General features: G+C 48.7%; 1 protein-coding gene across 1 annotated transcript in view; it reads right to left on the bottom strand.

The window, feature by feature from the left end:
• Positions 1–26,233, bottom strand: part of SNAPC3 (small nuclear RNA activating complex polypeptide 3) — a 105,311-nt gene that overhangs the window by 34,095 nt on the left and 44,983 nt on the right. The window contains exon 3 of the mRNA XM_063914075.1: positions 24,499–24,580. Coding sequence (XP_063770145.1) covers positions 24,499–24,580 — 82 coding nt within the window. The remainder of the gene's footprint in view (positions 1–24,498; positions 24,581–26,233) is intronic.

Raw genomic sequence — 26,233 nt, 5'->3', positions numbered from 1 at the left:
GAAAAATAGGATTTTAATACCTACCGGTAAATCCTTTTCTCTTAGTCCGTAGAGGATGCTGGGGACTCCGTAAGGACCATGGGGTACAGACGGGATCCGCAGGAGACATGGACACACTATAAGACTTTGAATGGGTGTGAACTGGCTCCTCCCTCTATGCCCCTCCTCCAGACCTCAATTAGAAAACTGTGCCCAGGGAGATGGACATTTCGAGGAAAGAATTTATTGTTTAAACACAGTGAGTGTCCTACCAGTTCACACCACGAACATACCGCAGAACGTGGCATTCAATAGAACACCAGCCAACGGCATGAAAAAATACACAGCCACATGCTGATAAATATGCAACACAACCTGTGTGTCAACCCAACCAATAATAAGATACCGCATGCCATGGCATGAACGTCAGCAACAGCCTGACAGAGAAGAAACACCACAAGAGTGTAACCATAACCAATAACTGCAAACACAGTACGCACTGGGACGGGCGCCCAGCATCCTCTACGGACTAAGAGCAAAGGATTTACCGGTAGGTATTAAAATCCTATTTTCTCATAAGTCCTAGAGGATGCAGGGGACTCCGTAAGGACCATGGGGTTTATACCAAAGCTCCAGACCGGGCGGGAAAGTGCAGACGACTCTGCAGCACCGATTGAGCAAACATGAGGTCCCCATCAGCCAGGGTATCAAACTTGCAGAGCTTAGCAAAAGTGTTTGAACCCGACCAAGTAGCCTCTCCGCAAAACTGAACCGTCGAGACTCCTCGAGCATCCGCCCAAGAAGAGCCCATCTTCCTAGTAAAATGGGTCTCCACCAACTTCGGTAACGACAATCCACCGTAGAACAAACACGCCGAATCATATCACAGATCCAGCGTGTAACAGACTGCATAAACGCAGACGCCCCAATCATGCTGGGAGCATACCGGACAAACAGTCTCTCTGTTTCCCCAATCTGAGCCAAACTGGCGACATAAATATTCAAAACCCCGACTACCTCGAGAGACTTTGAATCAGCTACAGGCATCAAAATAGGCTGGTTTCTGCGAAACACAGAAACCACTTTTGGCAGAACTATTATCAGAGTTCTCAATTCCACTCTATCCACATGGAAGATCAAACAGGGCTCTTGTGAGACAAAGCCGCTATTTCCAACACCCGCCTTGCGGACGCCAAAGCCAATAGCATGACCACTCTTCAAGAGAAATTTTAACACAACCATTCATAAAGGTTCCAATCAGTGCGACACAAGAAACGCAACACCACGTCAAGGTCCCACGGTGCCAATGGGGGCACAAATGGAGGTTGGATGTACAGTACGCCTTTCACGAAAGCCTAAACTTCCGGAAAGTTGGCCAATTTTTTTTATTTTTTTAAAGAAAATTTATAAGGCCAAAACTGCACTGAAATGGAGCCTAATTTTAGGCCTGCATCCACACCTGCTTGCAAAGAATGGATAGGAACGACCCAGCTGAAAATCTCCGTAGGAGCCTTCTTGGATTCGGACCAAGACACCTATTTACGCCAAGTACGGTGGAAGGCTTTGCCGTTCCTTCTTTTCTAGCTTGAAGAAGTGTGGAAACGACTTCACTGGGAATACTCTTTCAGGCTAGGATATGGCATTCAACCGCCACGCCGTCAAACGCAGTCGCAGTAACTCTTGATACACGCCCGGATCTTGCTGTAACAGTTCCTCGCGTAGAGGAAGAGGCCAGGGATTTTCTATGAGTAAATCATGAAAAACTGGATACCAAGCCCTACTTGGCTAGACCGGAGCAATGAGGATTGCTTGAACCTTTGTTCTTCTTACGTTTATCACCTTCAGAAAGAGTGAAAGCGGAGGGGACACATAGACCGACTGAAAACATCCAAGGTGTCACGAGGGCGTCCACTGCTATAGCTGGAGTGTCCCTTGACCTGGAACAATATCCCTGAGGCCTCTCGTTGAGGCGAGATGCCAACATGTCCAATTGAGGCACTCCTCAAAGACTTGTCACTTCTGTGAAAACTTCTCGATGACGACTGTATTTCTCCCGGATGGAGATCGCGTCTGCAGAGGAAATGAATTTCTCCGTCGTTTACCTCCGGAACGAAGACTGCTAATATAGCGTTTACCAGTCTTTCCACCCAGCGGCAAACTTTTGCATCTTCTGCCATTGCCGCTTTGCTCCTTGTTCCGCCCTAGCGGCTTACTTACGCCACTGCTGTCAAGTCGTCCGACAGAACTAACACGGGCAGATCACAAAGAATATGTACGTCAAAAATAGCTCTTAATTCAAGAAAGCTTATTGCAGACAAGCTTCCCAGCTTGACCTTTTCCTCTGGAAATACGTCCCTTGCAAGGACTGCTCCCCAGCCACGGAGATCTGAATGCATGGACACCAGAATCTAATCCTGGATCCCGAACCTTCGTCCCTCTAGAAGGTGAGAACCGAGCAGACACCACAGGAGCGATGTCCTGGCCATTAGGATTATATTCTGGTGCATGTGCAGGTGAGACCCGGACCACATTTCCAACTGGTCCCTTGAAAACCACTCTGGCATTTGACCAGCTCACCGAAAAAAAAACTCTTAGGCCGCACCCATCTGCTTCATTAACGGAACATATTGATGGATTGTCACAGCAAATCTGATCCGACTCTGGATCCTCAGACCTCTTTCCACAGGAAAAACACAGAACCTCAACCGGTCAGTATCTACTCTGATACCCACCTCCGACATCTGCGTCGTTGGGAACAACAGCCATTCCCTGTGTTGAAGAACAGTCAGGGAGAAACAACGATTTGCACCACTTGTTTCTTGACCTCACCTTAATCAGGAGAGCGTCTCAGTACAGAATAACAATGGCTCTTACGATTGAAAGAAAACCATCATACTGCCCTCACTCCAGTGAAACGGCAAAGATAATCCTGGATATCCACCCAAGTAATCTGAATGCGGAGAACAACGCATTAAAACCCCTTAGTTTTTTTTTTGTTTGTTTTTTAACAGGAACAGCAGGACAATGCCCTGAACCTGACGCACCTCTGGTATGGCGTTGCGTACTACCTCCCCTTCCAGAGGGGAAACGGCAAATCTATTAGAAAATTAGTGAGGAGAAACATCTGTAACTCCAGAATGTCCCCCTCTGGATTATATAATTAACTCACAGGTCCTAGTCTATTCCCGGACTAACTGAAAAGTAGTAGACGAGTCCCCACCGGAGTGGGGTCCAGCCAGATAGACTCCGCGACATGTGGTGGATGTGGTAGAAACAGAAAACGACATCCGCTTCTGCTAACCTAACAAGGCTGCAGAACTCTTACCTTTTCACCTTCCACTGTCTGCACAGAAAAGGAAAAAAGAACGGTATCGGACCAGTTAAAACGACTGCATCCCACAAAAGAATGCGTCACCAACCGTTGTGACGGAGACTAACTCACGAAGTTAGATTTACCAGCAGTATCCGCCGAGATTGACTTGTCACGATCCGGGTATCTGGACGCCATTTCTTACCCATCAGATGCCTCCTAAGGCTGGCTCAGCGCTCCAGGACCGGATCCCATCTGTTATCCTAATGTTCACATTCCTGCATCCTCTCCTGTCTCTCTGAGACGCTGTCACAGTAACGCCTTATTACATCTGGCATGGCGTCTCCCGCGGCCTCCGCCGCCGTCCCTGAGCTTCTGCATGCAGAGTGTCAGAGTGGCGATTACGTCAGCCGCGGCCTCCGCTGTGTCCGCGTGGTTGGATGTGCACTTGTCAGCCTGGCGTCTCCTGTCTCCAGTGGCCGGCGCCGCCATTACTGTTTTCATTACCACATGGATTACAAACCAAACTTCCCTCCAAGTGTCTGCATGGGCGCAGCCATCTTGGATTCTGTCAGCTGATCATTTCCTCCAATCTGTTGTCAGTATTGTTAATCTGCATAATTGCCTAGCCAATCCCTTCCTTGCTGCAGGTATAAATACACTGTGCCTGAGCAAGGAAGGCGTCAGTGCTTTGGTTGTCAAACCTAGTTCCTGTTTGTCTCTCTCCTGTGATTGTCTTCCAGGTTCCAGCTCCTGTCTCAAGACTTCCACCATAGAGACCCGCACCAGCATTCCACCTGCGGTGTAGCCTGACTCTCCAATCCATTGTGGATTCATCTGTTTCCAGCTACAACATTACCTGCTTCCAGCTCAGCTTCCAGCAGAGTACAGCTTCCCTTAAAGGGCCGGTGTCCTTTCTACACTTTACCACTCTCCACCGGTATTATTATTTCTCCGCTCTCAAGTTCTACATTTCAGTTCATATTTCATCGCTCCCAAGTTCATTTATTATTTAACTGGTTCCAGCCAGTATCCACTCCGTGCTAACAACAGTCTGGTTCCAGCCAGTATCCACAGCAGCTGTTTTACCTTCAGCAACCCAGCTTTTCCTGGAACACCAGCTGGCACAATCCTGGGTTATCTCCATTGCTACAGTCGGGCCTGGTAAGGACTTTCCATCTAGAAGATCATAAGAACTATCTCACACTACCAGTGCCCTGTGGCTCCTGCCATCCTGTAGTACCCAGGAACTGTATTTATTATTTGCTGACTTTTACGTTTTCTTTTACTGCTGCTGTGTTACGGAGTTGTCATAATAAACATCATTGACTTTTATCCAAGTTGTCGTGGTCACGCCTTCGGGCAGTTATTATTCATGTTACTTACATGTCCAGGGGTCTGATACAACCTCCCAGGTTCCGGTACATCTCAGCCCCTACAACTGAGGCTGCCTCCCGTCAGCTCAGGCCCTCAGTTGTGACAGTAAGCACTGACCTAATGAATCCAGCCGGAGACCAGGATCAAGCGGCCAGGCCGATGCAAGAACTGGCAGCCCGACTAGAACATCAGGAGGCTGCACAGGGCCACATCATCCGCTGTCTCCAGGATCTCTCTACTCGGCTGGATGGGATTCAGACAACTCTCCGTGGATCAGGCGCATCTGGTGCGTCAACCACAGTGACTCCAGCTATAACCCCACCCACCTTACCCATTTCTGCTCCACGTCTTCATCTTCCAACGCCAGCAAAATTTGACGGATCTCCAAGATTCTGCAGGGGATTTCTCAACCAGTGTGAGATTCAGTTTGAGCTACAACCTGGCAATTTTCCCAGTGACCGTACAAAAATTGCCTACATCATCTCTCTTCTCAGTGGCTCCGCCCTTGACTGGGCATCACCGTTATGGGAGAGGTCCGACACCCTGCTATCTTCTTACACTGCATTCGTGTCAACATTCAGGCGCATCTTCGACGAGCCAGGCCGGGTAACCTCAGCTTCATCCGAGATTCTCCGTTTACGCCAGGGGTCACGTACTGTAGGACAATATCTGATACAGTTCCAGATCCTGGCATCCGAACTGGCATGGAACGACGAGGCCCTGTATGCTGCATTCTGGCATGGCTTATCTGAGCTTATTAAAGATGAGTTAGCTACCAGAGACTTACCTTCTAAGTTAGATGAGCTAATCTCACTCTGCACGAAAGTTGATTTACGTTTCAGAGAGAGAGCAACTGAGCGTGGAAGATCATCTGCTCCAAAATCTTCTGCTCCTCCTCCTCGTCAACTGTCACCATCTAAAGATGAGCCCATGCAAATTGGCCGTTCCCGTTTAACTCCTGCTGAGCGCCGAAGACGTCTCTCTGAGTCTCTTTGTCTTTACTGTGCAGCTCCGTCTCACACCATCAATGCCTGTCCCGAACGTCCGGGAAAACTCCAAACCCTAGCTCGCCCAGGAGAGGGCCGGCTAGGAGTAATGATCTCCTCTCCTCATGATTGTAATCTCCCAGTCTCGCTTCAAGTTGCTCAACGTTATCGGAACGTCATTGCTCTCCTTGATTCCGGAGCAGCTGGGAACTTTATTACTGAAGCCTATGTTAAACGGTGGTCCCTACCCACCGAGAGACTTCCTTCCTCCTTTTCCTTAACTGCCGTGGATGGCAGTAAAATTTTTGATACTGTTATTGCTCTAAGGACTCTACCAGTTCGTCTGAGAGTGGGAGTTCTTCATTCCGAACTTATTTCACTTTTAGTGATTCCAAGAGCCACACATCCTGTGGTCCTGGGCCTTCCATGGCTCCGTCTTCACAATCCTACAATTGATTGGACGACTACGCAAATCCTGGCATGGGGTTCCTCCTGTGCAGAGACATGTTTGTTTAAAGTATTGCCTGTCTGTTCTTCCTCCCCCAGGTCGTCTGATGTTCCACCTCCTCCATATCAAGATTTCACGGATGTGTTCAGTAAAGCTTCTGCTGATATCCTTCCTCCTCATAGAGAATGGGACTGCCCGATTGATCTCGTTCCAGGGAAGGTTCCACCTCGAGGCCGAACTTATCCGTTGTCTCTGCCTGAGACGCATTCTATGGAGGAATACATTAAAGAGAACCTAGCAAAGGGGTTCATTCGACCTTCTTCTTCCCCAGCCGGCGCAGGCTTCTTTTTTGTAAAAAAGAAAGATGGTGGTCTGCGGCCGTGCATCGACTACAGAGGTTTGAACGACATTACCATTAAGAACCGTTATCCTTTACCCCTGATTACTGAGCTCTTTGACAGAGTTAGCGGAGCTACCATCTTTACAAAGCTGGACTTGCGAGGTGCATACAATCTCATCCGGATCCGTGAGGGTGACGAGTGGAAGACCGCCTTTAACACCCGTGACGGACATTATGAGTACCTCGTCATGCCCTTCGGATTGAGCAATGCTCCAGCTGTCTTCCAGCATTTTGTCAATGAGATTTTCAGAGACATTCTATACCGTCATGTCGTGGTCTATCTAGACGATATCCTCATTTTTGCCAACGATTTAGAGGAGCATCGTTTTTGGGTTAAAGAGGTTCTGTCCCGTCTCCGTGTCAATCATCTCTATTGCAAATTAGAAAAATGCGTCTTTGAAGTCAAGTCCATTCCGTTTCTAGGGTACATTGTGTCCGGTTCCGGACTAGAGATGGATCCTGAGAAACTACAAGCAATTCAGAATTGGCCGGTACCCTTAACCCTCAAAGGGGTCCAGAGGTTCTTAGGGTTCGCCAATTATTACCGAAAGTTTATACGAGACTTTTCCACCATTGTGGCGCCTATTACTGCTTTCACCAAGAAGGGTGCTAACCCGTCCAAGTGGTCTGAAGAAGCCATGCAAGCTTTTCATCTTTTAAAACAGAGGTTCATCTCTGCGCCTGTCCTGAAACAGCCTGACATCGACTCTCCTTTCATCCTAGAGGTGGATGCCTCCTCCGTTGGAGTAGGAGCGGTGTTATCTCAGAGGGCTAAAGATGGCCATTTACATCCTTGCAGTTTCTTCTCCCGGAAGTTCTCCCCAGCTGAGCGCAACTATGCCATTGGCGACCAGGAGTTGTTAGCCATCAAGCTCGCTCTAGAAGAGTGGAGGTATCTGTTGGAGGGAGCTTCTCATTTAATCACCATACTTAAAGACCACAAGAACCTTTTATACCTGAAGGGCGCACAATGTCTCAACCCTCGTCAGGCCAGATGGGCACTTTTCTTTTCCAGGTTCGACTTTAAACTCCAGTTCTGTCCGGGCTCTCAGAATCGCAAGGCCGATGCCCTTTCCCGCTCATGGGAGCAAGAAAATGAGTCAGAGTCTTCAGACAAGCATCCTATTATAAATCCGTTGGCATTCTCCACGGTAGGGATGGACTCTACGCCCCCATCAGGGAAAAGTTTTGTGAAGCCGATGCTAAGGAAGAAGCTCATGCATTGGGCCCATGCTTCCCGTTTTGCCGGACATACAGGTATCCAAAAAACCCTGGAGTTTATCTCTAGGTCCTATTGGTGGCCAACTCTGAAAAAGGACGTCTTGGAGTTTATTGCATCTTGCCCAAAGTGTGCCCAACATAAAGTATCCCGCCAGTCGCCTGCGGGGCAACTGGTTCCACTATCCGTTCCCCGTCGACCATGGACCCACTTGTCGATGGATTTCATTACAGACTTACCCATGTGCAACAAGTTCAATACCATCTGGGTGGTAGTTGACCGGTTCACCAAGATGGCACACTTCATTCCTCTCACCGGTCTTCCGTCAGCTTCCAAGTTGGCTCAAGTATTCATACAAGAGATCTTCCGACTCCACGGTCTTCCTGAAGAAATTATCTCAGATCGAGGAGTTCAATTCACAGCCAAATTCTGGCGAAGTTTATGTCAAGTCCTCCAAGTCAAGCTAAAGTTTTCCACGGCTTACCATCCTCAGACCAATGGTCAAACCGAGAGGGTGAATCAGGACTTGGAGGCCTTCCTCCGCATCTATGTGTCCTCCTCTCAAGATGACTGGGTTCAATTACTTCCCTGGGCCGAGTTCTGTCATAACAACCAGTATCATTCTTCATCTGCTTCAACACCATTCTTCACTAACTTTGGATTCCACCCTAAAGTTCCTGAGTTCCAACCGCTTCCAGCAACTTCTGTTCCCGCAGTGGATATCACCTTGCATCAGTTTGCCAATATCTGGAAGAGCATACGATCAGCTCTGCTCAAGGCATCGTTCAGGTACAAGAAGTTTGCGGATAAGAAGCGTCGAGCAGTTCCTGCTCTCAAGGTGGGTGATCGGGTATGGTTATCCACGAAGAATTTGAGGTTAAGAGTTCCCAGTATGAAGTTTGCACCTCGCTATATCGGTCCTTTCAAGATTGAACAAGTCATCAATCCTGTTGCTTACAGACTCCAGTTGCCTCCCTTCTTAAAAATACCCAGGACATTCCATGTTTCCCTGTTGAAACCGCTGATCTTGAATCGGTTTCATTCCTCACTTCCTCCAACTCCGAAAGTCCAAACTCAACGAGGCGTTGAGTATGAAGTGGCCAAGATCCTGGACTCACGTCACCGTTACGGTCAACTACAATATCTTATTGACTGGAAGGGTTATGGTCCTGAGGAACGTTCATGGACCAATGCTTCTGATGTCCATGCTCCTGCCTTGGTCCGGAGATTCCATTCCAAGTTTCCTCAAAAGCCAAAGAAGTGTCCTGGGGCCACTCCTAAAGGGGGGGGTGCTGTCACGATCCGGGTATCTGGACGCCATTTCTTACCCATCAGATGCCTCCTAAGGCTGGCTCAGCGCTCCAGGACCGGATCCCATCTGTTATCCTAATGTTCACATTCCTGCATCCTCTCCTGTCTCTCTGAGACGCTGTCACAGTAACGCCTTATTACATCTGGCATGGCGTCTCCCGCGGCCTCCGCCGCCGTCCCTGAGCTTCTGCATGCAGAGTGTCAGAGTGGCGATTACGTCAGCCGCGGCCTCCGCTGTGTCCGCGTGGTTGGATGTGCACTTGTCAGCCTGGCGTCTCCTGTCTCCAGTGGCCGGCGCCGCCATTACTGTTTTCATTACCACATGGATTACAAACCAAACTTCCCTCCAAGTGTCTGCATGGGCGCAGCCATCTTGGATTCTGTCAGCTGATCATTTCCTCCAATCTGTTGTCAGTATTGTTAATCTGCATAATTGCCTAGCCAATCCCTTCCTTGCTGCAGGTATAAATACACTGTGCCTGAGCAAGGAAGGCGTCAGTGCTTTGGTTGTCAAACCTAGTTCCTGTTTGTCTCTCTCCTGTGATTGTCTTCCAGGTTCCAGCTCCTGTCTCAAGACTTCCACCATAGAGACCCGCACCAGCATTCCACCTGCGGTGTAGCCTGACTCTCCAATCCATTGTGGATTCATCTGTTTCCAGCTACAACATTACCTGCTTCCAGCTCAGCTTCCAGCAGAGTACAGCTTCCCTTAAAGGGCCGGTGTCCTTTCTACACTTTACCACTCTCCACCGGTATTATTATTTCTCCGCTCTCAAGTTCTACATTTCAGTTCATATTTCATCACTCCCAAGTTCATTTATTATTTAACTGGTTCCAGCCAGTATCCACTCCGTGCTAACAACAGTCTGGTTCCAGCCAGTATCCACAGCAGCTGTTTTACCTTCAGCAACCCAGCTTTTCCTGGAACACCAGCTGGCACAATCCTGGGTTATCTCCATTGCTACAGTCGGGCCTGGTAAGGACTTTCCATCTAGAAGATCATAAGAACTATCTCACACTACCAGTGCCCTGTGGCTCCTGCCATCCTGTAGTACCCAGGAACTGTATTTATTATTTGCTGACTTTTACGTTTTCTTTTACTGCTGCTGTGTTACGGAGTTGTCATAATAAACATCATTGACTTTTATCCAAGTTGTCGTGGTCACGCCTTCGGGCAGTTATTATTCATGTTACTTACATGTCCAGGGGTCTGATACAACCTCCCAGGTTCCGGTACATCTCAGCCCCTACAACTGAGGCTGCCTCCCGTCAGCTCAGGCCCTCAGTTGTGACATGACTGAACTGAGGCATCCCCAAACAGCGGTACACCGTCCCCAGGAAAAACTCCAGTATCTCTCGGAGTCAGCCTCAGCATTCCCCCCGGCCACACCTCCTGTATACGTATGGCAGCATGCCGCAATGGTATAGAGAAGAACCAACAGAAGGAACATCCCCTCTCTCATTAGGGTAATTCTATCAGATGCCTTTCCGAATATAAACACTCCCCCATGTGCATGTAATGCAAACAAGCCCAAAGCATAGAAATAAAATATCACTTAGCTTCCTGTATACAATCCTTTGAGACAGGGCCTCGTGTCGACCAGGAGTTGACTTTCACAGTATTCTATCCGCAGCGGGAAAAGAATAAACATTTGGACTAATTGAGAGGATCTAAGACCAACCCGTCACGGCCGACCTAGAGCTTTATCAACAGAGCGACCAGCACATGAGAAGGAATACTATTACTTCAGCATTCATTATAAATCATAATATGAATATACATAATGTAATACACAATTACACACATATCCTAAATATATATATGTATATATAACATACATATAAGCGGATTGTCCGGAGCCTTCTGGTCCCTAGTGACTTTAATGTGTTCTGAATGTGTATGACCATGTACTGAATGCCCCAGTTGTGGATCTACCAGGAAACATTATAGTCGACAGAAAACCTAGTATTCGTCGACAGCAGGGAGTAGTAACCAGGCAAAATAACATTATTGCGACTCCGAGGGAAGTATACATATATAATTTTAATATCGCTCCCCCACAAGTACTACCATGTCTATGCACGAGCTACAGGCCCATGGAACCATACCATACATATACATATAAATATATATACAGGTATAAGTTAGTTACAGCATGTCAATTTACACCCGGTAATAACAGTTGGTGCCGACAGGGTCACCCACATACTACTGTGTCTCCCATACAGTGTTTACTTTTAACAAGCATACCACTACCGACCTGTTGACTCAGCATCTACTGTATCAAGTACCAACAGGCGTCGGCGATGCAGACAGTGAACCCCATAGGTGTTTGTGACAGAACACTCACGCATGTCGACACAAGTAAACTATAGTGGGTATATCTGACAGGGAGCATACAGAGAATATACACAACAATGATTACATGACCATTTCTAAAAGCAAATAGTGTTATATATCCCTCAACATAACACTAAAAGTATGTGCCCCCCTTGTTTGTGCTGTACACATATTTTGGCGGGGACAGTGAGAAAATGGCGCTGAACACTGTGTGTGGGGGCTAAGCCCCGCCCCTCATCGGCGCGCTTCAGCCCCGTTATATTATCGTTCTATAAGCAGGCAGGGGACCATATATACAAATTGCTGTCCAGGGCGCCCCCCCCTGCGCCCTGCACCCAAGTAAAACCGTTGGTGTGTGGGAGCACTGGCGCGCAGCGCGACCGCTGCTATGTACTGGCTGGGGTATCGTACGCGGTGCCCGACTATGCTCTTTTGCCAGTTAAACCAGACCTCAGTAACTGCTGCCCAGGGCGCTCCCCCCCAGCGCCCTGCACCCTGTGAGTGCCGTTGGTGTGTGGGAGCATGGAGCGCAGCGCTACCGCTGCGCTTACCTCAGTTACTGAAGTCTTCTGCCGTCTGACGCATTCTGTACTTCTCATACTCACCCGGCTTCTTTCTTCTGGCTTCTGTGAGGGGGGTGACGGCGCGGCTCCGGGAACAAGCATCTAGGCGAACCAAGTGATCGAACCCTCTGGAGCTAATGGTGTCCAGTAGCCTAAGAAGCAGAGCCCTTGAACTAAGAAGAAGTAGGTCTGACTTCTCTCCCCTCAGTCCCACGATGCAGGCAGCCTGTAGCCAGCAGGTCTCCCTGAAAATAAAAAACCTAACATAAAGGGGTATATGCAATTCACGGCGAATCGCGGCAATTTTTCGCCGTTTTTTAATTCGACTTAATTCGACAGGTGAATTCCGGAAGGTGGCTGCCGGAATTCACCATATTCAATGAAAAACGGATTCGCCAGAACCGCGGGCGAAAATCGTCCGATTTGGCGGATTTTGCCGCGATTTTAAAAAATGGGAAAAAACGGGAAAAACCCGGAAAAAAAAATGGCGTGGGGTCCCCCCTCCAAAGCATAACCAGCCTCGGGCTCTTCGAGCTGGTCCTGGTTCTAAAAATGCGGGGGGAAAAATTGGGCAGGGATCCCCCGTATTTTTAAAACCAGCACCGGGCTCTGCGCCTGGTGCTGGTGCCAAAAATACGGGGGACAAAAAGAGTAGGGGTCCCCCGTATTTTTAACACCAGCATCGGGCTCCACTAGCTGGACAGATAATGCCACAGCCGGGGGTCACTTTTATGCCGTGCCCTGCGGCCGTGGCATCAAATATCCAACTAGTCACCCCTGGCCGGGGTACCCTGGGGGAGTGGGGACCCCTTCAATCAAGGGGTCCCCCCCCCCCCAGCCACCCAAGGGCCAGGGGTGAAGCCCGAGGCTGTCCCCCCCCCATCCAATGGGCTGCGGATGGGGGGGCTGATAGCCTTTTGTGATAATGAAAAGAATATTGTTTTTTCCAGCAGTACTACAAGTCCCAGCAAGCCTTCCCCGCAAGCTGGTACTTGGAGAACCACAAGTACCAGCATGCGGGAGAAAAACGGGCCTGCTGGTACCTGTAGTACTACTGGAAAAAAAATACCCAAATAAAAACAGTACACAGACACCTTGATAGTAAAACTTTATTACACACTACCGACACACACATACTTACCTATGTTGACACGCCGACTGCCACGGTCTCCGACGATCCGAGGGTACCTGTGAAAAAATTATACTCACCTTCCAGCGTCCAGAGGTACATCCACGTCCAGAGTATAATCCACGTACTTGTTAAAAAAACAAACCGCAAATACCCGCTCCATACCGGACTGAAAGGGGTCCCATGCTGACACATCAGACCCCTTTCTCCCGAATGCCGGGACATCACGTGACTCCTGTCACTGAAGTCCCTTCAGCCAATCAGGAAGCGCTACTTCCGTGGCGCTCACCTGATTGGCTGTGCGCTGTCTGTGCTGTGACAGCGCATCGCAAAGCCGCTCCATTAGTTTCAATGGTGGGAACTTAGCGGCTAGCCTGGGGGTTACCCGCGGTCAGCCACTGACCGGCGGGTGACCTCACCGCTAGCCGCTAAGTTCCCACCATTGAATATAATGGACGGGGCTGTGCGATGCGCTGTCACAGCACAGACAGCGCACAGCCAATCAGGTGAGCGCAACGAAGTTGCGCTTCCTGATTGGCTTTAGAGACCTTTGTGTGACAGCTGTCACTGACAGGTCTCATTCGGGGTAAGGGGTCTCATGTGTCCGCATGGGACCCCTTTCAGTCCGGTGGTCCGTGTGTTCGTTTTCTTTTTTTGCCAAGTACGTGGATTTATCTCTGGACCCTGGTTGAGGTGAGTATATTGATCTTTTCTTTTCAGGTATCCGTGGATTCTACATGGAGAAGAGGACCGATGTCGGCGTGTGAACATAGGTAAGTATGTGTGTGTCGGCAGTGTGTAAAAGTTTTACTTGTCACGGTGTGTGTGTACTGTTTTTATTTGGGTATTTTTTTTTCAGTAGTACTACAGGTACCAGCGGGCCCGTTTTTCTCCCGCATGCTGGTACTTGTGGTTCTCCAAGTACCAGCTTGCGGGGGAGGCTTGCTGGGACTTGTAGTACTGCTGGAAAAAACAATATTCTTTTCATTATCACAAAAGGCTATCAGCCCCCCCATCCGCAGCCCATTGGATGGGGGGGGGGGACAGCCTCGGGCTTCACCCCTGGCCCTTGGGTGGCTGGGGGGGGGGGACCACTTGATTGAAGGGGTCCCCACTCCCCCAGGGTACCCCGGCCAGGGGTGACTAGTTGGATATTTAATGCCACGGCCGCAGGGCACGGCATAAAAGTGACCCCCGGCTGTGGCATTATCTGTCCAGCTAGTGGAGCCCGATGCTGGTGTTAAAAATACGGGGGACCCCTACTCTTTTTGTCCCCCGTATTTTTGGCACCAGCACCAGGCGCAGAGCCCGGTGCTGGTTTTAAAAATACGGGGGATCCCCTGTCAATTTTTCCCCCGCATTTTTAGAACCAGGACCAGCTCGAAGAGCCCGAGGCTGGTTATGCTTTGGAGGGGGGACCCCACGCCATTTTTTTTTAGGATTTTACCGTTCCAGCAATAAAAAAATAAAATAAAATAAAATAATATTTTAAAAAATATATAAATAATATTTGTGCCCCCAAAAAAAAAAAAAAAGTACCTAATCCCTTCTAATATAAATAGATATGCTATTCCTAAAAAAAAAAACACCAAAAAAAACATGTTTAAAATTTTTTTTATTGTTTTCACCCTCCAAAGTGTGGTTGATTGAAAATGACGAATTTGCTGTCTAAAAGCACTGCTGTCGAATTTCCAAACTTGAATTGAATATGCTTTGGTCGAATTGCAGCACTTGTATCATTGCAGAAAAGTCGAATTTGCAAAAATTCGAATTTCAAAAAGTCGAATTTTGAAAGTCCGTTTTTTGGTCGGAAAGCACTGAATTGCATAGGCGAATTTTTTTTTTGGGCGAAAATGACCCGAAATTCGACAATTTCGGGAATTCGACCGCAATTGCATATACCCCAAAGTCTTTTCAGAGAAACTCAGTAGAGCTCCCCTAGTGTGTGTCCAGTCACTCCTGGGCACAAAGTCTAACTGAGGTCTGGAGGAGGGGCATAGAGGGAGGAGCCAGTTCACACCCATTCAAAGTCTTATAGTGTGTCCATGTCTCCTGCGGATCCCGTCTATACCCCATGGTCCTTACGGAGTCCCCAGCATCCTCTAGGACGTATGAGAAAAGGTGACTTACCTGCTATAGCCGTGGAGATTCACGCATCCAACGCTTCCCCAAAGAGAGCCTGACCAGTGTAGGGTAGGGTCTCCACACCTCTCCTGGATTCCGTGTCGGCAGACCACTGGCGCAGCCATAGTCCTCGACGAGCTGAGACAGACATGAAAGAAATTCCTGCAGCCATTGAACCCAGGTCTTTCATGGATTCCACCATAAATCCTGCAGAATCCTGAATGTTACGTAAAAACAATTCAACGTCACTTTTATTCATCGTATCCAAATCCTGAAGTAATGTGCCTGACCACTTTACTAAAGCTTTGGAAATCCATGCACAGGCATGTAGTACCGCCCCTGAAGCCGTGTATATGGATTTGAGCGTAGTATCAACTTTGCGATCTTCCAGCTCCTTTAAGGCGGTTGATCCTGGAACCGGAAAAAACACCTTTTTCGAGAGTCTGGATACAGATGCGTCCACTATGGGTGAGTTTTCCCATTTTTTTCTATCCTCCTCAGGGAAGCGGAAAGCAACCAGGACCCTTTTAGGGATTTGGAATTTTTTCTCCGGGTTTTCCCATGCTTTTTCAAAAATAGCATTTAATTCTTTGGACACAGGGAAGGTTAGCGAGGCTTTCTTATCGTCAGTGAAGCAAGCCTCCTCAACCTGCTCAGGTGTTGTATCAGCAATATTCAACACATCCCTAATATCCTCTATCATCAACTGCATCCCTTTAGCAAGAGATGCGGCCCCACTGAGCACATCCCCATCACCATCTGCCATGTCAGAATCGGTATCCGTGTCACCTTGCATAATCTGGGCAAGAGCTTGTTTGTGGGAACCTACAGAGGGGGGTCCTGAGGTAACAGAACCGGACCAAACTGCCATAGAGTTCTGTGAAACCTGAGTTGCAGATTCATTCAGTGCAGCCCTAGTAGAAATCTGAGAAATCATAGATTTGATAATGGATAACCATTCAGACTCCCTTGCTGGTATCTGTGCTAAACCAGTGCAATCCTGATTACCTGGAATGAGATCATCCTGAGAGGACATATCCTCTGCAGCATATGACACAGAGGCCCTGGACATAGCTAAATGGAGACCCCAAACACTCCACACACACACACACACAGGCGAGGCTAGACAGAGATTCACCCCCAAGAATGGCAAGAGAGACACAGAGATTGGAGCCAACCCACACACAGAACTTTCAAGGTATAGGGAGACCCCAACCAGCGCTGACGGTCCACCTTAATAGGTTACAGTTTCTACACAGCCTCCCCCCCCCCCCCCCCTTCTACAACCCCCTGGTACAGTGAGAGATAGCTGGAGTTGCTCTGGAGGGACTGCACTTCACTGACAGCGTTTCTGAAGGCAGGAAAATGGCACTTAACGCTGCTGGGTCCACACTGAGAAGCCCCACCCCCTTAATGGCGCTGTCTTCCCGCTCTTCATGAGATTTTACTGGCCTGAGGATTCATGCTGGCAGCGATCCCGGGACCCTGACAGGCTTAAGAGGTCAGTGTAGTCGCTGGCTCAGGGCGCTCCTCACAGCGCCGCACTATGTACCGCTGAGCCCCGGAGCACAGTTAGTACTGCGCTACATACCCTGATGCCGCCATCTTCACACCGGCTGCCCGCTTGCAAGGGGGGCTGGTGACAAACTCGCCACTGATTTTCTGGCTCGTGGCGGCATGCTGCCGGGGTGAGCGATCCCCTGTGGCGGGGAACGTTCTATCCCCTCAGGAGCTCAGTGTCCTGTCAGCAGAGACAGTGGCTCCGACCCCGCAGGGCGAACACTACTCCCCCCCCCCCTCCCCCAGTCTTACGAAGCAGAGAGGCTGTTGCCAGCAGCCTCCCTGTAAAATAATAAAACGCTAAAATAAACTTTTACTAAAGCTCTGTAGAGCTCCCCTAGCTGTGACCGGCTCCTCCGGGCACATTTTCTAAACAGAGTCTGGTAGGAGGGGCATAGAGGGAGGGGCCAGCCCACACTCAAACTCTTAAAGTGCCAATGGCTCCTAGTGGACCCATCTATACCCCATGGCACTATTGTGGACCCCAGCATACTCTAGGACATAAGAGAAATTAACAATTAGCACACCGTTCACAGGCGCTCCAATAGATCATAAGTAGTATACTTGTAGGTGTACCCAGCTTCAAGGAATAAAGTGCTCTATAATCACTTAAAAAATAAGAATTTACTTACCGATAATTCTATTTCTCATAGTCCGTAGTGGATGCTGGGAACTCCGTAAGGACCATGGGGAATAGCGGCTCCGCAGGAGACTGGGCACAAATAGAAAGCTTTAGTACTACCTGGTGTGCACTGGCTCCTCCCCCCATGACCCTCCTCCAAGCCTCAGTTAGGATACTGTGCCCGGACGAGCGTACACAATAAGGAAGGATTTTGAATCCCGGGTAAGACTCATACCAGCCACACCAATCACACCGTATAACTTGTGATCTGAACCCAGTTAACAGTATGATAAACAGAGGAGCCTCTAGAAAAGATGGCTCACTACAACAATAACCCGATTTAGTTAACAATAACTATGTACAAGTATTGCAGACAATCCGCACTTGGGATGGGCGCCCAGCATCCACTACGGACTATGAGAAATAGAATTATCGGTAAGTAAATTCTTATTTTCTCTGACGTCCTAGTGGATGCTGGGAACTCCGTAAGGACCATGGGGATTATACCAAAGCTCCCAAACGGGCGGGAGAGTGCGGATGACTCTGCAGCACCGAATGAGAGAACTCCAGGTCCTCCTCAGCCAGGGTATCAAATTTGTAGAATTTAGCAAACGTGTTTGCCCCTGACCAAGTAGCTGCTCGGCAAAGTTGTAAAGCCGAGACCCCTCGGGCGGCCGCCCAAGATGAGCCCACTTTCCGTGTGGAATGGGCTTTTACAGATTTTGGCTGTGGCAGGCCTGCCACAGAATGTGCAAGTTGAATTGTACTACAAATCCAACGAGCAATAGTCTGCTTAGAAGCAGGAGCACCCAGCTTGTTGGGTGCATACAGGATAAACAGCGAGTCAGATTTTCTGACTCCAGCCGTCCTGGAAACGTATATTTTCAGGGCCCTGACTACGTCCAGCAACTTGGAGTCCTCCAAGTCCCTAGTAGCCGCAGGTACCACAATAGGTTGGTTCACATGAAAAACGGCTACCACCTTAGGAAGGAATTGGGAACGAGTCCTCAATTCCGCCTTATCCATATAAAATACAGATAAGAGCTTTTGACAAAGCCGCCAATTCTGATACACGCCTGGCCGACGCCAAGGCCCACAGCATGAACACTTTCCACGTGAGGTATTATAACTCCACGGATTTAAGTGGCTCAACTCAATGCGACTTCAGGAAATCCAACACTACGTTGAGATCCCACGGTGCCACTGGAGGCACAAACGGGGGCTGACTATGCAGCACTCCCTTAACAAAAATCTGAACTTCAGGCAGTGAAGCCAGTTCTATTTTGGAAGAAATTCGACAGAGCCGAAATCAGGACCTTAATGGAACCCAATTTTAGGCCCATAGTCACCTCTGACTTGTAGGAAGTGCAGAAATTAACCTAGCTGAAATTCCTCCTTTGGGGCCGTACTGGCCTCACAGCACGCAACATATTTCCGCCATATGCGGTGATAATGGTTTGCGTTCACTTCTTTCCCCGCTTTAAATAGCGTAGGGATAACTTCCTCCGGAATGCCTTTTTCCTTCAGGATCCGGCGTTCAACCGCCATGCCGTCAAATGCAGCCGCGGTAAGTCTTGGAACAGACAGGGCCCCTGCTGCAGCAGGTCCTGTCTGAGCTGCAGAGGCCATGGGTCCTCTGAGATCATTTCTTGGAGTTCTGGGTACCAAGCTCTTCTTGGCCCCCCGGAACAATGAGTATAGTTCTTATTCCTCTCCTTCTTATTATTCTCATTACCCTGGGTATGAGAGGCAGAGAAGGGAACACATACACCGACTGGTACACCCACGGTGTTACCAGAGCGTCCACAGCTATCGCCTGAGGGTCCCTTGACCTGGCGCAATATATTTGTAGCTTTTTGTTGAGGCGGGACGCCCTCCTGTCCACCTGTGGCCTTTCCCCACGGTGTACAATCATTTGGAAAACTTCTGGATGAAGTCCCCACTCTCCCGGGTGGAGGTTATATCTGCTGAGAAAGTCTGCTTCTCAGTTGTCCACTCCAGGAATGAACACTGCTGACAGTGCTAACACATGATTTTCCGCTCATCGGCGAATCCTTGTGGCTTCTGTCATCGCCATCCTGCTTCTTGTGCCGCCCTGTCGGTTTACATGAGCGACCGCCGTGATGTTGTCTGACTGGATCAGCACCGGCCGGTGTTGAAGCAGGGGTCTAGCCTGACTTATGGCATTGTAAATGGCCCATAGTTCCAGAACATTTATGTGTAGGGAAGTCTCCTGACTTTTCCATAGGCCTTGGAAGTTTCTTCCCTGTGTGACTGCCCCTTCTGCAGTCACCACCACAGCGATACCCTGGCCCTTGGAGACAGGGTTATCCGCCGATGCATCTGAGGATGCGACCCGGACCACTTGTCCAACAGATCCCTTGCATGGGAATTGACGAATGGAAATTCTTCGTAAGAAGCTACCATCTTTTCCAAGGCTCGCGTGCATTGATGCACCGATACCTGTATTTGTATTAGGAGGTCTCCGTCTAGAGACGCCAACTCCTTGGACTTCTCCTCCGGGAGAAACCCATTTTAACCTGTTCTGTGTGCAGAACCATATCCAGGAACAGTAGACGCGTCGTAGGAACCAGCTGCGACTTTGGAATATTCAGAATCCAGCCGTGCTGTTGTAGCACTTCCCGAGATAGTGCTATTCCGACGAACAACTGCTCCCTGGACCTCGCCTTTATAAGGAGATCGTCCAAGTACGGAATAAGTACTTCGGCCATTACCTTGGTAAATACCCTCAGTGCCGGGGACAGACCAACGGCAACGTCTGGAATTGGTAATGACAATCCTGTACCACAATTTTGAGGTACACCTGGTGAAGAGGGTAAATAGGGACATGCAGGTAAGTATCCTTGATGTCCAGTGATACCCTGAAATTTTCCAGGCTTGCAATAATCGCCCTGAGCGATTCCATTTTGAACTTGAACCTTCGTATATAAGTGTTCAAGGATTTCAATTTTAGAATGGGTCTCACCGAACCGTCTGGTTTCGGTACCACAACATTTTGGAATAGTAACCCCGGCCTTGTTGAAGGAGGGGTACCTTGATTTCACCTGCTGGAAGTACAGCTTGTGAATTTCCGCCAGTACTACCTTTCCGAGGGCAGCAGGCAAGGCTGATGTGAAGGCAACGGCGAGGGGTAGTCGTCTCGAACTCCAGCCTGTATCCCTGTGATACTACTTGCAGAACCTAGGGATCCACCTGTGGGCAAGCCCACTGGTCCCTGCAGTTCCCGAGACGCGCCCCCACCGCACCTGTCTCCACCTGTGGAGCCCCAGCGTCATGCGGTGGACTCAGAGGAAGCGAGGGAAGAGATTTGATCCTGGGAACTGGCTGACTGGTGCAGCTTTTTCCTTCTTCCCTTGTCTCTGTGTAGAAAGGAAGCGCCTTTGACCCGCTTGCTTTTCTGAAGCCGAAAGGACTGTACCTGAAAATACGGTGCTTTCTTAGGCTTTTGTGAGGAAACCTGAGGTAAAAATTTTTCTTCCCAGCTGTTGCTGTGGATACGAGGTCCCAGAGACCATTCCCAAACAATTCCTCACCCTTATAAGGCAGAATCTCCATGTGCCTTTTAAATGCAGCATCACCTGTCCACTGTCAGGTTTCTAATACCCTCCTGGCAGAATGGACATTGCATTAATTTTGGATGCCAGCCGGCAAATATCCCTCTGTGCATCCTTTATATATATGACGTCTTAAATATGCTCAATGTTAGCAAAACATTATCCCTGTCTTAGCTATTATCTGACAGGGTATCAGACCACGTTGCAGCAGCACTATTTATGCTGAGGTAATAGCAGGCTTCAGTGTATAACCTGAGTGTGTAATTACAGACTTCAGGATCGCCTCCTGCTTTTTATCAGCAGGTTCCTTCAAGGTGGCCGTATCCTAAGACGGCAGTGCCACCTTTTGACAAACGTGTGAGCGCCTTATCCACCCCAAGGGATATCTCCCAACGTGACCTATCCTCTGGCGGGAAAGGGTACGCCATCAGTAACTTTTTAGAAATCACCAGTTTCTTATCGGGGGAAACCACGCTTCTTTACACACTTCATTCATTCATCTGATGGGGGAACAAAACACTGGCTGCTTTTTCTCCCCAAAAATAAAACCCTTTTTATGTGGTACTTGGGTTCATGTCAGAAAATGCGTAACACATTTTTAATTGCCGAAATCATGTAACGGATGTTCCTAGTGGGATTGTGTATATGTCTCAACCTCGTCGACACTGGAGTCAGACTCCGTGTCGACATCTGTGTCTGCCATCTGAGGTAACGGGCGTTGTTTGAGCCCTTGATGGCCTTTGAGACGCCTGGGCAGGCGCGGACTGAGCAGCCGGCTGTCCCACAGCTGTTACGTCATCCAGCCTTTTATGTAAGGAGTTGACACTGTCGGTTAATATCTTCCACCTATCCATCCACTCTGGTGTCGGCCCCACAGGGGGTGACATCCCATTTATCGGCCTCCGCTCCGCCTCCACGTATCCAACATGTCGACACAGCCGTACCGACACACAGCACACACACCGGGAATGCTCTGATAGAGGACAGGACCCCACTAGCCCTTTGGGGAGACAGAGGGAGAGTATGCCAGCACACACCAGAGCGCTATATATATATATATATATACAGGGATAACCTGATATAAGTGTTTTTCCCTTTATAGCTGCTGTATTGTTATACTGCGCCTAATTAGTGCCCCCCTCTCTTTTTTAACCCCTTTCTGTAGTGTAGTAACTGCAGGGGAGAGCCAGGGAGCTTCCCTCCAACGGAGCTGTGAGAGAAAATGGCGCCTGTGTGCTGAGGAGATAGGCTCCGCCCCCTTCTCGGCGGCCTTTCTCCCGCTTTTTGTGAAAATCTGGCAGGGGTTAAAATTCATCCATATAGCCCAGGAGCTATATGTGATGTATTTTTAGCCAGCCAAGGTGTTTCTATTGCTGCTCAGGGCGCCCCCCCCTAGCGCCCTGCACCCTCAGTGACCGGAGTGTGAAGTGTGCTGAGAAGCAATGGCGCACAGCTGCAGTGCTGTGCGCTACCTTGTGGAAGACAGGATGTCTTCTGCCGCCGATTTTGCCGGACTCTTCTTGCTTCTGGCTCTGTAAGGGGGCCGGCGGCGCGGCTCTGGGACCGAGCTCCAAGTCTGGGCCTGTGAGCGGTCCCTCTGGAGCTAATGGTGTCCAGTAGCCAAGAAGCCCAATCCACTCTGCACGCAGGTGAGTTCGCTTCTTCTCCCCTTAGTCCCTCGATGCAGTGAGCCTGTTGCCAGCAGGTCTCACTGAAAATAAAAAACCTAAACTAAAACTTTCACTAAGAAGCTCAGGAGAGCCCCTAGTGTGCACCCTTCTCGTTCGGGCACAAAAATCTAACTGAGGCTTGGAGGAGGGTCATGGGGGGAGGAGCCAGTGCACACCAGGTAGTACTAAAGCTTTCTATTTGTGCCCAGTCTCCTGCGGAGCCGCTATTCCCCATGGTCCTTACGGAGTTCCCAGCATCCACTAGGACGTCAGAGAAACAACATTATGTTGAAGGCCCGTAAACCGGCTTCAGCTCAGATTTACTACAGGGTCTGGTACTCTTACTTCACCTGGTGTGCTGCTAAGAACTACGATGTTTACAAGTTTAGAACCCCATGGCTTTTCTGCAACAAGGCCTGGACTTAGGCCTTCGTCTGGCCTCCCTCTAGGTTCATATTTCTGCCTTGACGGTGTGGTTTCAGAGGAAACTTACGTCTATCCCTGATGTTCATACCTGAAATTACTTACTATTAAGCTCCTGTTCCTGTTGGCTATTGCCTCTGCTAGAAGAGTGTCGGACTTATGCGCTCTGTCCTGTTGTCCGCCCTTCCTGATATTTCATTGTGACCGGGCAGTTCTCCGTACTCGCCCTGGTTATCTGCCTAAAGTGGTGTCATCTTTCCACCTTAACCAAGAGATCGTGGTTCCAGCCTTTATCTCTCCTGGTTTGTCTTCCAAAGAAAGGTCTTTGGATGTGGTACGGGCTCTCCATATATATCCGGAGAGGACTGCCTCCATTCGGCGCTCTGAATCCCTTTTCGCACTGTTTGGTTTTCACAAAAGTGGCTGGCCTGCAAACAATCAAACTTTGGCCAGATGGATTAGAATGGTGATTGCACAAGCTTATGCACAGGTTGGTCTACCAGCTCCTGCTGCTATCAAGGCCCATTCTACTCGGTCTGTTGGACCTTCTTGGGCGGCTCGTCATGGCGCGTCCGCAGAACAACTGTACAAAGTGGCTACGTGGTCCTCTGAACACGTTCATCAGGTTCTATGCATTTGATACTTCTGCCTCCCAGGATGCCTCCTTTGGACGCCGGGTTCTTGTGCCCGCTGCAGTGCGTGCCCTCCCATGAGGAACTGGAATACCAGTGTACCCCACTGCAGAAAAGGAGATTTATGGTAGACTTACCATTGTTAAATCTCTTTCTGCGAGGTACACTGGATTCCACAGGGCGCCCACCCTGACGCACTTAGCTTCTTTGGGTTGGTATGGCATTAGCCGCTGGTCCCTTCTCCTGTCGTGAGAACGTGGTTCTGTGACTAACATCTACCGTCTCTTTACCTGCTACTGCATTGGACTGGTTAACAAAACAAAAAAATACCGGTGCGTCTCCGATGTAGGTACCCAGGAACCAGGCCGCGGGAGTACACAGCGCTGCAAAGGGGAGGTGATGGAGCCGCAGCACGGCATGTCTCCCAGACATAGAAGTGCTGTGGCTCAGTCAGCATAGTAAAAGCTTTCTTCATTTTTCAAAGTCTTCAGGGCTGTCTCAGGCAGCCCCCTCTGTTAGTGACCTGCACTGCAGGCACCAACTTTAAAACTGAGCTCCTGTGCATGGAGGAGGGTTTATATAGAGGAGGCGGTGCAGTACATCCTGGGAACAAAGTTTTTAGCCTGTTGGTGCCTCAGATCAAGATCCAACTCTACACCCCAATGTTATTCCCTGTGGAATCCAGTGTAGCTCGCAGAAAGAGATTTAACAATGGTAAGTCTACCATAAATCTCCTTATTTCATTTTGCCGGAGTATGTCATAAATAAACATGCAACAGTATGTGTTTAGCCGTCTACAATGTATCGGGTCCAGATGCAAGAGACTCACCATCTCGTACAGGAAGGTTTCCTGCCTGTATGCCCGGTCACACATCAGATTTTTACGACGTTCCATCACCTTCTTCCGAACTCTAAGTAGACAGACACAGAAAATATAATGACAGTGAGCGGAAGATAAAACACAGTATTAATAAAAGCCTAGTAACTCAAAGTGCAAATGTAGCATCCATTGTCCAAGGCAGACCTCAAGTGTATTAAATCCAAGCTTTATTGCCACGTGGTTGCAACTGCCAATAAAAATAACATGCTCCTACTTCTACTTCACCATGTGCAACCTATACGGTTTGGTTTCATTAGATCATTTATAAACATACCTGATAAATGAATAATTATAATTTTATATTAAGGGAACCAGTAAAAACGTTGACACATTTTGATGCAATTCTTATTTAGATAAAATACTTTAATACGCTTATCTACAATTAATAATTGCCATATAGTTACTCTTTTGGTAATAGTCAGAATACTGTAGATGAGAATATTCTACTTCTGCACAAATTTCTCAGAGATATAAGATACATGTTCCACAGACCACTCTGATCTCCTGATGTGGGTGTGTAAATCCACTTTAATCACCTTATTAATTTTTATTAGAAAATAAATTCATAATACACCAAAGTCAATGCCACCACGAGCCTATATCTTAAGGATTTTCACTACACTGTGTAGGTGCATCTACACAATTAATAAATCACAGCCTTACTGATATAAGATTACAAGTAGCATGAACAGTTTATTTCTCCTAAGCGACTAGAGCTCTGGATCCCCAAGAGAGGCTAATAAGATAACATTATTAAAAAGTAGAAATTTGTACAAATGCTTTACAAAAAAAATAAGATTTTAAACCTACCGGTAAATCTTTTTCTCCTAGTCCGTAGAGGATGCTGGGGACTCCGTAAGTACCATGGGTATAGACGGGCTCCGCAGGAGACATGGGCACTATAAAGAACTTTAGATGGGTGTGCACTGGCTCCTCCCTCTATGCCCCTCCTCCAGACCTCAGTTAGAGAACTGTGCCCAGAGGAGACGGACAGTACGAGGAAAGGATTTTTGTTAATCTAAGGGCCAGATTCATACCAGCCCACACCATCCACACCGTATAACCTGGAATATACGCAAGCAGTCAACAGTATGAACAAAAACAGCATCAGCCAAAGACTGATCTCAACTGTAACATAACCCTTATGTAAGCAATAACTATATACAAGCCTTGCAGAAATACGTCCGCACTGGGACGGGCGCCCAGCATCCTCTACGGACTAAGAGAAAAAGATTTACCGGTAGGTTTAAAATCTTATTTTCTCTTACGTCCTAGAGGATGCTGGGGACTCCGTAAGGACCATGGGGATTATACCAAAGCTCCAGACCGGGCGGGAGAGTGCGGATGACTCTGCAGCACCGATTGAGCAAACATGAGGTCCTCATCAGCCAGGGTATCAAACTTGTAGAATTTTGCAAAAGTGTTTGAACCCGACCAAGTCGCCGCTCGGCAAAGCTGTAATGCCGAGACGCCTCGGGCAGCCGCCCAAGAAGAGCCCACCTTCCTAGTGGAATGGGCCTTTACCGAATTTGGTAACGGCAATCTAGTTATAGAATGAGCCTGCTGAATCGTGTTACAGATCCAGCGAGCAATAGTCTGCTTAGAAGCAGGAGCCGTCCTGGCTACATAAATTTTTAAGGCCCTGACTACATCAAGGTACTTGGAATCCTCCAAGTCATCTGTA

This window comes from Pseudophryne corroboree, chromosome 1 (genome assembly GCF_028390025.1).
Source record: "Pseudophryne corroboree isolate aPseCor3 chromosome 1, aPseCor3.hap2, whole genome shotgun sequence".
Taxonomy (NCBI): domain Eukaryota; kingdom Metazoa; phylum Chordata; class Amphibia; order Anura; family Myobatrachidae; genus Pseudophryne; species Pseudophryne corroboree.
Note: the sequence above shows the minus strand (reverse complement) of the source record. Positions and strands in the feature narration are given on the sequence as shown.